The sequence below is a fragment of the Strongylocentrotus purpuratus genome, unplaced genomic scaffold (genome assembly GCF_000002235.5).
Source record: "Strongylocentrotus purpuratus isolate Spur 01 unplaced genomic scaffold, Spur_5.0 spur5_scaffold_1, whole genome shotgun sequence".
NCBI classification, from domain to species: Eukaryota; Metazoa; Echinodermata; class Echinoidea; order Camarodonta; family Strongylocentrotidae; genus Strongylocentrotus; species Strongylocentrotus purpuratus.
The window spans coordinates 18922328-18941020 of record NW_022145594.1 but is presented as its reverse complement, the minus strand read 5'-3'; the positions used below and the strand labels follow the sequence as shown (position 1 = coordinate 18941020).

The 18693-nt window shown below is 37.8% G+C and overlaps 2 protein-coding genes across 2 annotated transcripts; one reads left to right on the top strand and one right to left on the bottom strand.

Moving 5' to 3' along the window:
• Positions 1–3331: 3331 nt before the first annotated feature.
• Positions 3332–9769, bottom strand: LOC590592 (zinc finger protein OZF). The gene is made up of 3 exons (XM_790190.4): positions 9668–9769; positions 6688–6854; positions 3332–5725 (listed from the first exon to the last, which is right to left on the bottom strand). Exons 2-3 carry the CDS (start codon positions 6820–6822, stop codon positions 4667–4669), a joined length of 1194 nt encoding a protein of 397 aa, XP_795283.2. The 5' UTR covers positions 6823–6854; positions 9668–9769; the 3' UTR covers positions 3332–4666.
• A 1061-nt stretch (positions 9770–10830) lies between these two features.
• Positions 10831–18485, top strand: LOC105441989. The gene is made up of 8 exons (XM_030978578.1): positions 10831–10963; positions 11912–12259; positions 13426–13818; positions 14545–14664; positions 15494–15535; positions 16048–16233; positions 17880–18044; positions 18421–18485. Exons 1-8 carry the CDS (start codon positions 10912–10914, stop codon positions 18471–18473), a joined length of 1359 nt encoding a protein of 452 aa, XP_030834438.1. The 5' UTR covers positions 10831–10911; the 3' UTR covers positions 18474–18485.
• Positions 18486–18693: the final 208 nt, after the last annotated feature.

The following is an 18693-nucleotide window of genomic DNA, read 5'->3' as shown; positions in this document are numbered from 1 at the left end:
GTATACATCTCAGTACGCTCTTTATTTTCTTTCACTCTCTTTAAAAAATGCGATAACTGCCCTTCCCTCTCTCAATGTCTAATTCTCTTCACCAGTCCATCTTTATTATGTTCTGGCTTGGGCCCTTTTCCTGTCTCTTTCCCTTTCGATAACTTTATTGTTTTTCTTTTTCTCTCTCTCTCTCTCTGTCTTCCTTTCTTCATTTTGAGACACCCACCCCCCTCCCCCTCTCTATCTATTCTCTCCCTCTCTCTCTCTCTCTCTCTCCACTCCATCTGTAGCACATTTCCCAATCTGCAAATCTGAATCATTATTCCACTCATCTGTTATTGGAATAATGATTCTAAAATCAGTGGTCCATGATAAGATTCTGAACAATAATCATAACTGATGGGGGAAAACATAAACACAAAACACAAACTTGGGGGAAGTTCAAAATTATTCAGTACTCATACTTTTATTACCAGAATAATGCCAATGGTAATTGACTACATTAGTATATCATTATTTCTTAGGTAAAATTGTTATTTCATAAAATATTGGAATCATTTCAATCAAGGTTACTTTGTTATGCTAAAAACTAAATAAACATAGATTACAATAGAATAACATTTCAAAAACAGTACTTTCATACTAAAGATAATACTAATATCACTATGATTTGTAAATAACATCTCTATTTAAATTATATAAATCATTATAAACTATATTTTTTGTAGCTAACGTGTTCAAGCTGAGATTAGTTCTAAAGCACCATTTGATATTTCATACACTATAAGCACCAATTAGTTCCCATGAATTAATAACCGTAAAACATAAATAAGACACTTGTTTGATCTAGAAAATAGGTAGATAATAAATATACATCAACAAATTGTTTAAACAGAGAATGAAACATAATCGAAATCATTTACAATATTAGTTGTAACTATTCCCTTGACACCCTAAGGTCACAAGGTGCATCAAGAAGATTCAAATAAATTTCATCTAAGTCTAAATGAACCCACACCCCGGAGTTCCATTGACGTCTAATAAACAAAGAAAGCACTGGCATAGCGACCTCTTCATAACTATTTCTGTAATGGTATTTCTTGATATTATGTTGGCATCTAGTCTGAACGCCCCTTTCACTATACAATGAATCCTTATACGTTTTGTTAAATGAGTTTTGAACAAATTTAATATAGTCTGAACAGGGCAAAATATCTTCTGAAGAGTCTGAACATTGAACAGGCACCCTATGATTCTGTAAATCCATCAAGATAACCAATTCTTCATTCAAAACAAACATTGAATAGGGTCTACACTACTCTCTTTTCTCAAATTACAACATTATTACGAGGCATAATGACTCAGTGGTAGAGCAGTGGTCTCACAACCGGGAGGTCCCGGGTTTGAAACCAAGTCAATGCGCTAATGCCCTTTGGCGATACAATAATCCTCATAACCAAGTCCCTCCAAAGCTGTCGGTACCTTAATTGCTTGCTTACAACCATACCATGCTTTCTGAGCAGTCAAGATAAAACAAACAATCAAAACCAACTTTTAAAACCAACTAACATTCAATAATTTCAATTGCAATTTCATATTACACATTACTAACAAATAACAGTTCTATTAATTCCCCTTCCCTCCAAATATATAACAATAATGTGTCAATTTAATTCAAACAAACATGTTATTGGAATGCTGGAGTCTTACAACTAAACAAGAATAAATCATCATGAGGTCACCACTAATACCACTATAGGGAATTGTTTTTGTTTTTTTGTGCACATAATCCTTTGTCCACTTGTCACTATTTTGAAGTTTGGATACAATGAGCATCCCGCGATAATTTGTGCTCACTTTCGTTATAAAGGTTTAAATCTCTCAATCACATAAATAAAATAAAAAATACACTTTTTAGGCCCATGACCACAATGTAGCCAAAATTCCTGCCAGAAAATAATTCAAGATTAAAAAATTATCATAACGTCATATTGTAATGTACTTTTAATCAATCCTACACAACAACTGTACAAATTTAGGTTTTAATTCAAATACATTTTCAAAGCTTTGGTAACTATAGCAGTACAAAAATCAACAAATGGCTCGTTTCGACTAGATCTATAAAAAAAAACTGCTATTTATTGTAATCTTTCTGTACACCATTGTGTGCTATTCGTAGATCTTGGCCTTTGCAAGGCATAAGCAAATGGCAACAATTCTCGGTATTTATGTGGAAAAGAAATTAGGTATTAGGTTACGCCTTGTTGGCAAGTTAAGCATGAGATGGCGATGTGCAATAAACAGTACACGAAGGCAGAAAGTTCATCAGTTCAGTATCGCTTTAACCTGTTAAATATTAAGTCTGAGATAACTTAGGGTGTACAGTAGTCTATAGAAACTGAATGTTACATGACAAAGTTGATTATACAGTGCGTCCCAGGAAAATCGAAACCGAGAATTATCGATGTTTTATCATAATATAGTCACATTTATAATTAATAAATGACACATATTTGGAAAGCTTAAATCCTCTTCTTTCATTGAATGCAACTCATATGATGCATATTTCACGCATGAGTGATTAAAATGAATTTGAAGAGAGGAGACCAAAAAGTCATTTGGCGGACTGTATCTGAATTTCAAAGAAAAAGTCACATGTCTAGAAAGTTGAGTTTCTGGCCTTTCATATGACACCTCAATCAGAAAAAATGAGCAAGGAAAGACAACGTTCTGTATGTTTGAAATAGTGCTTGCATTTCCATAATTCGTTTTCACTGGCTGACTGTCGTAGCAACAAGCAGAATTGACAAAAGACTTAACTCTGTTTTGTTGACAATCAGCCATGCATGAAGTCTTTCGTCTACGGCTGATTGTCAACGAAACAGAGTTAAGTCTTTTGTTAGAAGAGGATCTAAGCTTCATAAATATGTGTCATTTATCAATTATAATTGTGATAAAGTTATGATAAAACATTGATGAATCTCGGTTTCGTTTTTTCCGGGACGCACTGTATGTCCAATCACATCAACAGGTTACACAAAAAATCATGTACAGGTAATTATAATAGAATACCAATGTCACACTGGCCTAGTTATCAAGGTTGCTGGTTCCAAACAATTTTGCGCCAAACAATGGCGTAGTAACCACACCAGCGCTAAAAACTGAATTTGCCCTGCTTCATCCCATTGTTTTAATGATTTTGCAGAAACACTTACAAAGAGAAAGAAAAGAACACTTGGGAATGGAGCAAATTTAGGTATTTACAATCAAGGTGATTTCCAATCTATCCTGGGAACAGTTGTTGAAGGATAAGATATGCATACATGAACATTCAGGTCACCATCATCATCATCATCATTTATTCAAGTCAGTATTTCCCCTCTTACAATGGATTTACTGACTTTGGTGCCATGATGACACTCTCTCCATCCACTTCTTCTTCTTTACATTTACTAGCAAACTGTCACATGAATAAGATGATCTGATGGTTTGAAACACACCGACCAGACATCATGTTCTACACATTTTTACATAATAGCAGTGAAGGGATGTTCCTTTGTCTACCACAGCAACTGTTGAGGGTAGAATGAGGAACTGTATATTTTGTCCTCTTTCTTTGTCCGTCATGTTTTTAGTGAGAGTTCCAAGTTCCAACTCAAAATGTATGGAATGCTTTGCATGGAACATGAATAGACAGTAAACAGAACATTTTCTTTTCAATTAAGGTTACAAAATAGAAACATTCTTTCTGACACTTTGTCAGCAGAAAAGCAATCATTTAATTTTGTAGTGAAAATTCACACTTACTTCTAACCACTACAATTTGAATCTAGTGCTTCTGGACAAAGATTGAGATTGATGTGTTTCTGAATGACTTTGAAATTAGGTTTATATTTTAAGTTCAATTTTGTGGAACTCTTGTTTTATCCAGAAGAAATTTTGCAAAACAAACCATGATAAAGCCCTGTCACATTGTCACTAGTTATCCTAGATGTTGTTACCAGGTTGTTTCTACAGGAGTGTATTTAACCTGTTGACTACCAAATTGTCTCATCCCCATAGACTTAACACAGGGACTGCCCAGTTCCGGCAGACAATAGGTTAATAGACTTTAGCTTGTATACTGCATGTCTCAAAAGAGTGCACTTTGTCCCATGACCTAGATATGATAACGCTAGAGTGCGCAAACATTTCTAGAGAAATGGGAAGGTGTGCATGCAGAGAAAGAATCACTTCTGGTTTCCAGTACGCTATTCCATGATTAAGAGTCAGATTTAATCTGATTACATTGACTTTCTACAGAAGAGCATTCCTGGAGGAGTCCAGAAAAGTATGAAAATCATTTTTTTTTCTTCAATCCTGTAGAAACGCGTCTCTCATTATGACATACTTTTGCAAAAAAGATGGCACTGTGAGTGTTAAGAAGTTGCAAGAAAGACATATAGCACATTTCACTAAGATGCCAAATGAAACTAAAGGCACTATTGAAGCCTTACCAGTCTGGTTAACAAAAAAATAATTTTGCTGTTTACATATTGTAAATAGCATGAAATGCATGGAATTCAACGAACATGGCTTTCTGACATTACAAAAAAATGTTTATCTGAATGTTGCAGTGACGTAATACACCAGATTGGAATGAATAGAAGCACTGTCGTAACATGTTTAAACATACTCAGCTTTTAATAGCTCTTTCGTGTATCTTAACATGCCTCTTAAGTTTTGACTTCTCACGGAATCCCTTTCCACACGTAGGACACATGTTGGGTTTGTGCATTGAGTCATGTAAAATGTGAGTCTTGATGTGGCGCTTCAGTTTTGAACTCTCGCGGAATCCTTTCCCACACTGTTTGCATGTGTGCGGTCTGGTTCCCGTGTGGATCATCTCGTGCCTGTTCAAGTCGTTCTTCCCCGTGAAAGACTTCCCGCAGAGCGTGCAGGTGTAGGGTTTCTCGCCCGTGTGGACGCGAGCGTGAATGAAAAGATTGGACCTGTCGTTGAATCCCCTGCCGCAGACGTCGCAACGGAAAGGGCGCTCGCCCGTGTGAACACGCATGTGCCGCAGAAGCTTTGACTTTGCAACGAAGGCCTTCCCGCACTCGTCGCACTTGTGCCGCTTCTCGGCCTGGATGCCGCTGTGCATCTCGTAATGGACCATCAGTCGCTTCTTGTTCTCAAAGCTCTTTCCGCATTCCTCACACGTCCACAGCTCAACGTGGTGCATCTTGATGTGGTTGTCCAGGAGGTGCTTCTGTTGGTAGCACCTGCCGCACTCTTCGCACGTGTGCAGCTCCTGGATCTGATGTTCGACGGCATGATCCTCAAGGTGCGTCTCGCTCTCAAAGACCTTCCTGCAGTGGACACACCTGAACAACCCTACACCCTCTTCTTCACCATCTCCCCCATTCTCCTGCAGATTGTTCCCCTTATCCTTACTCCCCGAGTGTCTGCTAGCTTTGGTGTCACCTGCGCTATGTGCCACCATGTGCTTCTTAAGAGCATGCTTGCTGCTGAACGGAGTCAGGCACACCGAGCACTCGTGAAGACTGCCGTTGAAATGGCTCCGGAAGTGGAGCACAAGCTCCGAGATGCTCTCAAAGGCTTCACCGCACTCTTCACAGACAAAGGGCACCATGATGACCCGCCTTGAGGTAAAGTACTGATCAGAGTTTTTAATGAGGTAGTTGAATGAGGAAAGATGCTTGTTACCCTTTGACACTCTGCTTTCCTCCATCTGAAAATGAAAAAAGGGAGATTCGCAAAATTACACTGCCGAATCATATGTTGTTAGCCTATTTTCCACCAGAGCTTATCGACACTAGGCACATTTGCTTGCCTGCCAATAAATGAAGAACGCTTTGCTAAAAAAACAAAGGCTTTTAAAAGATTATCAATTTCTTGGTTTGATTAGCTACTTGGCAATCCTTCTTACACTAGATTTAATCAAGTTGCCAGAAAGGCTTAAAGATTTCAGAATTTTCAGTCCTGCCAAGTCCCCATTTGTTATCCATGGGTCAAGAATGGCAAATGTGTATCAACATTTTGTCCGTTCAGACATAAGGCAAAGCTGGGTTTCATCTTTTTATCAAATTAAAGAAAAAGAATAACTATACGTCAACAAACCTACGATACAGTTATTCACTGTTTCTGTACAAAAGTTGTAAATGTTCATCGATAACATACTTTCACAGGTTTACCTTTTCGCTCCTTAGCAAAAGTCACCTACATGTATGAACCAGCAATAGCATGTCACAGACTGTATTCTCAAAGGTGACTAAAGTTAAGTTAGCTTAACTTAGTGACCCCATGTATGAAAGACCAAGTGTCAATCTTTCCATTTTATAACATTTTTCTTGTTACATGTCATGAATACATGTATGTGGAAAAAAGAAGACATGAACTTGCGAGTATATCAATAAAGACATTCTTTTTTTTCTCATTCAGGTATGGAATTATTTTGATATGTTCAGAATCCAGATATGTATCCATCGATAAATTGTTGGGAGTTAATTTGTGCACTCAGGCAGGGTTTGATATTGGCTTAAAGGAGAATTCCACCCTGATATTGAGTTGGTTTTAATAAAAGCCAAACAAATTAGAGAAACATGTCAGATTTTTCCCCTAATTGTTCTGCTTTTATTAAACACAAGATAATATCTGGCTGGACTTCCCTTGTAACGTTAGGCAGATTGTTACCTTTTCTGCTTTAGCACATTTGGTTTTGAGTGGTTTGGATTTGGCGCCATCATTCAGGGTCAGACCCTCCTTTTTAAGTTCATCCTGGGGTTCGTCTTTCATTATTTTCTTCCCTTTTGCCAGACTCAGATCCATTGTACTGCTTCAGCTTTGGTAAGGAAAAACATCTGGGGGAGAAAAAAAAAAAAAAATTGTTAATAAGTTATTTCTTCTGCCAGCCACCTAAAAAAATCTTAATCTCAGCTGGCAATATTCCTAGAAGCCTGCTGTATGCAATATTTGATGACTCATTTCTTGTGCATCGCCTTTAGGACCACAAAGAAAAAAGTTTTAATCTCAATTTGGTGATAAAAACATTGACCAATTCTGCATGAGTATGCAACGCATGTACACTGTAGACTGCATAGGGATGTGTGCAATTTCTATGGCAAGGGTTTAAATTTTAGCACACAAAACCGAGTGCACGATCAGAGACCCTACCAATAGACCGGTTCTGAAATCCTGTCAATCAACAGAAAAGAGGAAAGTTGAGATTGAGGCAAAAAAGGTACATCTAGAGTAAAGGAGGGAGTTTTCGACCGGTTGCAGTTTTTGGCTGGTCTGTTACATTGCATAAAAGCATAGCACGTATCATACATATACAATAACATGCCAGAGTCACTGGAGAACCACATTAGCAATGGAAAATGTATCCTTAAATATCACATTTTAGCAATGTAATCGGCGGTCCCGGTACCCGAATCTGAAAAATTGAATATCTTCAAGTGTTTGTAAGGAATATGGGTACCATGAAATGAGCTGTATTTCAAATATTTTTCAGACTTAGAGTCAGATTTTTTGAGTATCGCAAGCAAAAAAGTATCCCACCGCACGTATTATATCACTGCAGCCGGATACTATAGCGCCGTATCTCTTTTTAGTTTAGATTCCAATTTCTGATCACAGTACCTGCAGGTGTAGTTTTCGGCCGTGCGGGGGATTACGTACTCTGACCGCTCGGTCTCATTTTTTCGTCCAACTACGAGCATGTGCTATAGATTAGAGAGCGAACGCACGGCGCGCGCTCCCTATTGACTACCACACATACATGTAGCTGCATTACTTTCCTTGCTGTGTATTACAGAATTCCAGACAACTCGCCACAAAGACAACCCGCCCCAAGACAACCCGCCACAATACCCTGGACATCTCGCCACAATACCCTGGACAACTCGCCACAGGCGAGTTGTCCAGGGTGGGGTGCCTTTTCGGACAACTCGCCACACTTTTTTCCCCTCATGATTTCTAGATCTAAAATCCCTCATCGTGCTTTTATAAACACAGTCATTACAAAGAATAAAGAATAAAGCTGATTTCCCTTGCAACAATAATATATTTTTGACAAACCGAAGGCGTACGACCGCCAGATCATTGGGATAACTTGGTATTTAGATCTAGAGGTCTATAGCAGCTGCATTTTTCTGTCTCAGAAATTGTTTAATGGTAGGATACTGGAAGCACTGGTGTACTGATGGGGGGGGGGGGGGGGGGGTTATTTGACCCGCGAAATAAAATTGAAATGTGATTTATTTCTAGATTTTCTGGGTTAGTTTCGTCAGAGGCGGCATTCTTCATTGGGGGGGGGGGGGGACACTGTGCCCCTACTTTTCCAGGTTCCCCTAAAGTGCCCCCTTTATCCTTTGTACATGTCCTTTTTCCTTTCTGATAATTTTTAATGGTAGGAATTCATGGAAGGGTACTGGAAGCACTGGCGTCCTGATTGGGGAGGAGGCAGTTGACCCGCGAAATAAAATTGAAATATGGTTTATTTCTATATTTTCTAGGTTAATTTCGCACAGTCCAAAATAGATTCTTGTTGCGGGTCTTGTTGCAAGCGCAAGGAAAATCATCTTTATTCTTTAGGAAAGCTCTCAAAATACTCACAATTTCCATGTTTCCTGTCATGACTGTGTTTATAAAAGAATAATGAATACATAAAATGACAATTTCATCTAAGATCATGAAGATGAGGGATTTTAGATCTAGAAATCATGAGGGGAAAAAAGTGTGGCGAGTTGTCCAGGGTATTGTGGCGAGATGTCCAGGGTATTGTTGCGGGTTGTCTTGGGGCGGGTTGTCTTTGTGGCGAGTTGTCTGGACCCCGTATTACATCATTAAAAGCTGCGCTATAGTAAAGGAGGGGGTAATCGACCGGCGACAGTTTTCGTCCGGTCCGTTGGATTCATGGTTAAATCCCTTTAAAATACATTGCATAATAGCATATCACATATATCCCACACATACCATAACATGCCATAGTCACTGGGTCGGTAAACTCATTTAAGAATAGACTTGATAGTCACTGGTCAAAGAATGTAAGCCTTTTGTATGAGCCGGTCTAGGTGTTGTCTATTGTCTCATGTTAATTACACAACCTCCTCCCTCCACAAATAGCAGTAATCATGGAAGAATCCTGGATCGATGAACAGGCTTAGACCTACAACATCATGTATTAAAGTAAAGTAAGTAAGAACCACATTTGCAATGGCAAATATATCCTTAAATATCACATTTTAGCGATGTAATCGGCGGTCCCGCTACCCGAATCTGAAAAATCTTGCGGGTCAGCCGCATCGGCATGATTGTGTGCATCTGTGTGTCATGAGTGTAATGACTATTCATGTATTAAAATGCTGCCTATCAACATGTAGTGCAGTGCTAGAGTAGAGGTCAAAACGCATTAGCATTGACTCTCTATGCTTTGCTGGAGTGCTCCCTACAATTAACAATGCAATGCCAATGAAGATAATTACGTGAACTATATCCAACGCTAATCGCAACATATGGGACTGTAATAAAAAATTTGTTTTCGCTCGACGTGGCATTGCAACGACATCAAAGCCCAAATTACGCAGTAACCTACCATTGACATCCCTTTCTTATGTTAATAATACAAAATACATATCAAAGGAATAAAGAAACAACATATATAATGGCTTACCCAACAAAATTAGGACCTTTTCGACGCCATTTCTTCACTTCCTTGATAGATAAATAAGGATAATTGGAATTGTTTTCTTCACAGCGCCCTCCGCGATGGTAAAGCGAAGATCGTATTGCGATCTCGAAGGGGCGTATACACAACATGCAACATTTTCCGTGATCGGCTAAAAGGTCGGTAACCTAAAAGTGGGCGTAGGCCTACATAGCAAAAAAGGGAAAAACTCATTTTCAGGAACGCAATAATGATCCATAAACAAACGATAGTCATGAAATTGACGTCTGCCGTGCAAAAAGCGATCGGGCGGCCAGGAGGGCCTCCTATAGGGCCAAATTCAAAGGGGTCCCAAAATTTAGCTAGATTTTAGCGGAAAAGGCGACTGGACCAAACGTGGTGGAAAACGTTCAGCACAACCTCGTCTTCCATTGGCACTGCCAGACAATTTAAGGGGTGAAGGTGCCTGCAAGCAGTGGTGGAACGAGGGGAGCCTGACCCCCACCCCCCCCCCCCTGTTGAAAAACGTGTACAAACACGTTAATTTTACCCTTTTTTTAGATGGGCCCCCTCCCCTGGCGCTCAAGGGGGGGGGGGGCTGCGATTTTGTTTTCGAGGGCCTCAACAAAAATTAGTGCTCACTAGTGGATCAAACCTGATTTTAAATAAATGAATCATGACTCTTATTAGATCATAAATGAGTATTGTCAGACGTTCTAAGTAAAGGGTTTTGCCTGTCAGCTGCCCCAATTGCTGGACGCCCTTAATTAGTGACAAATAAATAAATGTAATAAAAAAAAATACACTGACCGCGAATAAGGTACCTAAAATGTGCCTGATAAAAACAAAAGAGCGGTACCCAATTTCATAAATTTCCACTGAAGACGTTTTAAGGTGTGAGTTATTTAATTTTCGTACTTATTAAGGGCGCCTGGTTATGACTGGTTAGATCTAAATACTGTTTTGCCATGAGGTAGTATTGAATATAGGCTATATTTATTCAATTTATGATCCCTGATGAACGCACTTTGTGCTATTTGCGAGTTGCATGTAAACATGAACAGTCAACATTTACTCATGATATTATTCAAACTGGGTGCCATTTATTGATCGTACACAGTTTTTAAACAAACAACCGCTCGTTAACTCGCATGGATTTTTGGCGAAAAGCAACTTTGCCACTTTACGAATGTAGACATATACAGCCAAAGCGCACGGACTGGAAACATTTGCGAAGGAAAGATTACAAAATGAGTCCTAAGCTATTTTGTTTACTAGGCTTGCTTAGCCTGCTTATACAAGGTAAGTCTGATTGCATTTTACAAACTTCTATTTGACTGCAATCAAAAACAGTTCCTTGACATCATGGTAATCGAGAATTATAAACGGGCGGGATCGTTGAAATATCCTCTTACGAACATTGTCATGAATTGTATTCACGTTATCATATTATTGATTTTTTTTAATTCTAGACACGAGAAGTTTTCCTTTTCACTTCCGTTCATTGCCCCTTTTAAAATGTGTGAAGATCCCGTTCTTTCTTTAATTTCCCCCAAAGTTCGCTCGCTACGCTCTCTTGCTTTCCGTTTCGTAGTTGATATAATATACATACAGGCGCGGATCCAGGATTTCTTAGGGAGGGGGGTAGTGAGCACTATTTTTTGTTGTTGTTGCTCCGGCAGAAAATTCGCTCATTGGGGGGGGGGGGGGGGGGGGGGTAGTGAGCACTATTTTTAGAGGGCCGGGGGAGGGGGGGGGGGGCACGTGCCCCCTGTGCTCCCCTAGATCCGCCCCTGAAATATGTTAATTATTTGTATGTCTCAAATGTCGCAACTAAAACAACTACGTGGTTCAGTGGCAAAGCAATGGCCTCGTAACTGTGAGGCCCGAGGATCAAAACTGTGTTGATGTGCCATATTATTAGTGCCCTTTTGTGGGGCATTAATCCTCATTACTGACATTTATTACTAAAGGGCGTAGGTCCCCTAGATAATCATAGTAGCATACACAAGCTTTTAGCAGTGACGCAAAACAAACACTGGCAAATTATTATTCAATAAAATCTGAGAATGTATACTACTTTCTATATCTATTAAGAATTAATGTTTGTCAAAATAATTTTATATTTATTGGGGTAAAACAAAAATATTCCAACTTTATGAGCGACAGTGTAACTGATGATGGAAAACTCAAGAAAAAGTCGGTATTCTAGGAGAAAGTCGCCAAAAATATCCTTTCATGTCCCCTTAGGTCGAGAAGCATCCATCGTCCCGGTTGTTGAAACCATTCCGGAAATTACTGTTACATCTGGCGAAGAAGCACTACTGAAATGTGCTTACGAACGTAAAGCATATGCTGTATATTGGAGATTCGTGAGCGATTCGTCATCCAGTGATCTGCTAGTTGTTCTCGATCGACACTACCAGGTCGGAGAAAGGAGTGGTCCGGGGTACAAAGATGGGCGCTATAACATTACTAACGACTATTCTCTGATCATAAATGACGTCAGCGTGGAGGACGAGGGCAGATACATCTGTGAAGTTTCTGACTTTGAAACAGGTCAAATGTTTCGCAATTATACCAACGTTACAGTGACAGGTGTGTATTATTGACCTGAGTACCGAAGCTTTACGAAATATTCTGAAATCGTTCGTACGGCGATCGTAGCAGTTCGTTTAAGAACTGCTGCGAACGCCGTTTGAACGACTTTCAGACCATTTCGTAAGATCTTCTTAAGAAGGCCGTACGAAATCAGCTTGAAATCGTAGACCCTTCGAAGACTGTTCGTAAGTCACAAACTGATCGATGGTCTTGCCCAAGATTGTGTTCAAGACGGTCGTACGAACGTCATAATAACATCGTAAGAACCACGCAACTAACTTCGTATAGAGAGACAATTCTAGAAGCCTTAACATTCTTCCAATGATCGTAAGGACGCCCTAAGTTGTTCATAGAGGGCTCTAAAGGCGTTCGTATGGCTCTAACGGCGTTTGTAAGAACGCCAAGAGTCGTTCGTAAGTAGGCCATTAGAATCTTCGTTCGTAAGGTGTTTGTAAGGTAAACGTACACAATTAATGCAATTTATGCAGCGCTTTTTTTGCAATTTAGACAAAATATACCCCAAAATCGTAAGAACTTCATACGAAAGACTTGAGAATGCCGTCAGTTACACCTACGACAATCTTGCGCGAACAAAATCTCATAAGATGGTCGTATTTCTGACGAAAGAAGATTGTAAGGCATTCTAACGGAAAAAACGAAAAATTAAACGGCGTTCGTAAGAACTCCATTAGAAGGACGTTATAAACTATGCCCTATTTACGAATCTCTACGAACTCTGGAATTCGTATGAAAAGGGAAATTCTTACGAACGCATCGTTCGTACGAAACTTTGTGACCGTAGCTTTAGGTCGGCGATAAATTCATACGGGCCTTTGTGAAGAACTATGCACTTTTCTTGCAATTGTCCGAGGACACAGGTCATATAATGTAGTGCAAATCTTTCCTGCTTGCCCAAAAGCAGGACAAATTTGTAACTTTACAGGTTTTCTTCCGTTTTCATTGGCGACATTATATTGAAAAATCCTTCAAGATCTGTTATTTTCTCTAAAAAGATATGCTCGGTCGTAATGTGCCCTAACTAATATCACGTATTTTTAAAAACAGTGTTAGTTTGACGTTTTGATAGGTCGTCTTTAAGATTTATTTTGTTGGTTACTTAAATGGTAATAATAATTGATATTGTATTATATTCCCTTTTACAGTTCAAGCAATCAAGCCTCTCGTTAGGGTTCACCAATGTGGAAGCAACACTCGTGTATCTGTGGATGTGACGTACAATCCAAAGGCAAGCTGTATGATCAAGACCATACCTGACCAACGCCATGTGCAGCTAGATTGCTTCGTTGAGGGCGCTAAACCACAAGTTGACATGATCTGGGTCGATAATAACACCCCGCAGGACTCACTGAAATGTACATCCTTAATAACTACCGAGGGAAAACGAGAGGGAACTGTGGATCAAAAACTAACTGTGATATTAGCGGTTTCTGAATTTCAGTCCGATCAAGAATACTACTTCACCTGCATCGCTGAGGGCCAGGCAGTCGGCGGAATGGCATCCGTGACTGTTGGGATCATCAAGGTTCCCCCTGGTGGTAAGAGTCTTCCAATTAACGAAAAATATCCTAACAAAAGCTTAAAATGTAACCCAACTTTTGTAATAGGTTCGAAAGTTCGAAATAAATCGGACCGATAATAAGGTAGTTTAAGAAAATAAGGAAAATTCGAAAATGGTTGGGAGAATTTACTGTTAGAGGGTGTCGTACAGTAACACGTTCAATAAAAACCATAAATATCTTTTTAGATTGAGAATTTTTTCAGGATTGTTCGCATGTTAGAGGGTTAGTATTTAAGTCAGTAGAAGAAATATAATAAGTAACATTTCGTACACAAATTACACACATTGTTCATGAACTTTCAACAATGTTACCGAGTCACTTTAAGGTTCGATTTTTCCTTTAATTATATTATCTCCGTCACACTAGTTTATTCCTACGTAGTCATGGCAATATACATTCAGTTTTACAGGCATTAATAATCCCACATGGTTGACACTTCTGTTTCGTAAAATGATAATGAAAACCCCATGCACTGCACTACTTACGCAACTTGCGCCCTCTATATACCAAACAGTGCCAAATCGGTGACCATTGGTCCCCCATGGTACTCTTTTTCTTATGTTTATTGAGAGCTGATTTGGAGAGATAACCACCAGTCAGTGACCCTGCAGGAAGGTATAATCCCTCCTGGCAAAACTAGTGCAGATAGGCTTTAAAGACAATCAAATACTATACCGTCTTATAATTGAATTCTCTTTTTAGTATCACCATCGGCATTAGTAGCCGCAGCAGTTTCGGCATTGGTGGTGTTGATTGTGGTGGTGGTTGTCATCATATCTGTACTCTTGTGGAAGAGATGCAAGAGATCACCACATAGAAAATGTAAGATGATCGAATCGTTTATCATGTAATTACAATGACTACCCTCAACCTTTTTTTTACAAAACATACTTTAGGCCCACATATCATAAACCTTATAAACCCATAAACAGTAGGCCATCTACGCTTTTAAGACATCAAGTCAGAACAAAAAACATCATTAGTATTAAAAGTATCATTAGGTATCATTTGTCTTACTTCTCCTTTTTTTCCTGTGTAAATCTGTTAATTTGTATTATATTTGATTCATAGAAGCTAATTCAGATTCAACAGTATGATTATGGGACCAAATAATAAAGAAAGAAAAGAAAAATGGGAAATATATCATACTAGTGGAGTTAAGAATTTTAAATTGGGCAATGTTATTTATTTTTTATAGACGCTATTAGATGATGTTATTCTTTGTTGTTGTATTACGTTTAAAGACATACCATGAGAGAAATGACGATATATTTGAGGCTTAATATTACACACGTTAAGTTGCATGTGATTATAGAAAATGGAATAATACTAAATACTCAAATGATTATTATTCAAAAGAATAAGCTTCTTGCATTCTGTATATTTTTATGTTTAATGATGCTTCCTATTACGCGTATGAATGTATCTAGTATATTTATCCTTTTATATGTCATTGACTTTATTTCATGGTTACATGTATAATGCTGTATTTTAGCCATCAAAACTTGTAAATGACCTGTAATTCAGCTTCGGCTGCCAGAACGTCATGTGAATAAACCCGTATTTAATTGAATTGAATTGAATTGAATAACAATATCTATAGGATATTGCGAATTGTTTTGATTTTGTTTTTCTTTACCTTTTTATACAGATGACGATATTCAAATGGATAGTGGCCCAAGTACACCTTTAAGTAAGTAGGCGAGGAATACCCTTAAGTAGAAATGAAAAAAAGAAAAAAAGATAGATGAATTAAACTAGAGGCATATTTGCCCGGGTTATACAATATATCATATAAGGTTTACTACTTCTACTTCTACTACTACCAATATTACTACTCCTGATAATACCTCTAATACTGTTACTTTACTGCTAAAACTATTATTACTACTACTATAATTAAAACTTCTACTATTTTATAGTACCTCTAGTATTTATACTGCTACTATTTTGAGTATTTCTATTGTAATGTACGTATACCATACAGTCGGTAAACTCTTCGCCAATAGCCTTATAAATATTTTGTTTCAAAACTCTAAAAATAAATGCAGTTTTATCAAATTATCAATAAATATATCTATTTTTTTTTTTTACTTATTCCAATACTGACAAAATCTTGATTTATTAAAAATATGATCTTAAGTTTTAAAAAATATCATGGGCTTATTTTAACAATATCACACATTTCTGTCTTTTGTATTTGAGGGGCAGAAGAGAGAGCTCCTGACAGGAGGCCATTATTACTTACGAAAAGGACTGAAATACACAACTATTCACCAAATAGACCAACAACAACGAATAAGGGCATTAATCTCATCAATCTTGGAGTGTTCGGGTTACCAAAAGCTGGGAAGTCATCCTTAATTAATTCACTCATCTTTTCTCTTACAGGTAACAATATAAGTGATTTAGTTCGGATTGCTTAAGGCGAAGGGGTTGCTTCTGAATGCTACATTGCAATATTGCTACATATGGAAATGTTTGCTTGTATTTGTCTCATAAAAGAATTTTACCACGAACTGACTCCCACACGGTGTTGAGTGCTCAGGGGTCACAGGCCACCGGCTTCATCGGTCAGGCAGTTCCATTATGTGAACGGGTAAATTAACTATTACAAAATGAGGGGACACATTACATTGTACAATTGGGACACACAGTGTTTTTATTGTGCAGAACATACTCTTTTATTGACTTACTTATTGCATGAAACTATACCAAAATGCATTTTGTATTCTAACAATTGGAGTACAAAGAATAATAACAGGTGACTGAAATGCATAAACACCACAAACATCTGGGGAGGAAGCATTTATACATTTGAATACATATAGTTGATAAACGACTCCGGTGAAAATATAAAACCAAAATGAAATTTACGTTCTGGCAATTGGAGTACAAAGAATGATAGCAGGTGAATGAAATGCTTCAACAGCAACACAAACACCTGGGAAGCTAGGAAACATCCATAAATTTGAATGATTTAGTTGATAAACGATTCCGCATGTGGACGTTTGTTGGAGCAGAAAGCAGTGGATTCGTAACAACACGAAACCATTTAACAGAATGTCGGAACGTAAATTAAATTTGGCGCTGTTGGAAAATGCATCTTTCTACCCTGCGACTTTAGTGGTACGATCCAGTAAATCAAAACAGTAAAATGGGTCTTATTTTAAAATTACTCATTAAATAAAACCCAAAACTTCAATAATATCAGAAAAAATATGTTATATCTTACTAATAATTACAAAAAAAGATGTATAAACATTGTGAAAGTGTCTCATTTCATGATAAAAGACACCGATTTAGCAAATATGACGACATAGTGCGCTTGCATCAGGGAATTCAAGGTCAAAAGGTCAATTCAGACGCTGATAAGTTATTGGTCGAGCCTTTTTGTTTCCTTTATTCTGACAAAATTATACAATCAATCAAAACAAGTTTGATACCAGAAGAAAGCTAACGATTAGTATTTTCATTAACCGCTTGCCCCAAAGTCTCTTGACCACAGTGGAACGAGTGAGAGCTTGCGAGAGCGGCCAAAGTGTGATTGAAACTCACTATTTGCTCTTCTCCAACGCAAAAAGAGACGACATTATGCTGGATAAATGTATTTTTTCCGACAAAATTACAGAAAATTTGCATATGGTCTTTTTATATTATACTTTATGAAATGTTACCCGAATGACTTCCGGGCGCCCCAATGCTGGAAAGAAACGCACATTTTAGAAAACTTCACTTTTTCATGGAAAAATGCTTATTTGTTCTGTGCACGCAAGTCAGATTGAGCAGATGATACAACGTTTCCATATGTGTCCATATATTTCACGAATAAAACAATATGAATATGAATATTATCATTAATATGAAAATAAATGTGAATATAAATATATATATAGTAATATGAATATTAATAACATACGAATTTGGTTTTGAATACTAATATGCGTACGAATATGAATAACAATAGAGTCTTGCAAAATTCTCTTGCATCGCTAACCTAATAACACATAATATTACATTTTGGTTGATGAACATAGGAGCTTATCCGGGTAAAGCGGATAACAGGGCCACAGCGCATAAGGAGGGAGACAATGATCCACCAATAGAGGAGATAGAACTGACCAATCACATTCATTTGTTGAACTACAAAGGAATAGAGAAGTACAAATCGACCAAAATAAAGGAGATATTCTCTCAAATCAGTGAGTCAATCTTTTTTAAATTTTACATACAATTTTTTATCTGATATCTTTCTATATTGCTATCAAAGTAGAACGCAAAACAAACACTCGCAAATTATTATTCAATAACATATGAGAATGTATACTGTTAGCTAGAGCTATTAGGAATAAATCATTGTCAAAATCATTTCATAAATTGGGGTAAAAATAATTATTCCACCTTTATGACCAACAGTATAATGAACTGTTACATTTCCTCTAGCTTAAGTTTGGGTATCTTGCAATGTATACATTTTTTTCTGTCTTGTTCTTTTATAGAATGGTCTCACAGTAACGCATGCACCATTTTATTTTGTCATCATTTTTCAATTTTTATTCTTTAAAATTTTTTTTACAGAGGGACACTCGATAAAGATTCACTGCCCAATCTTCATCTGTGATTCGAGGTGAGGACTCTAAAAATATCGTCGCATTTTTTTCTTAAAATCAAGCATAGATAGAGTGCATCTCGCTTGCTCACTTGTTTGTTTTCATTTTTCTTTCAAAATGTTCAAATTTGAGTGAAATGCTATCTGCTCTAAAATGCCGCTGCCATATAAAGCCACCTACCAGTATCTCTCTCTCTCTCTCTCTCTCCTGCTCTCTCTCTCTCTCTCTCTCTCTCTCCGTG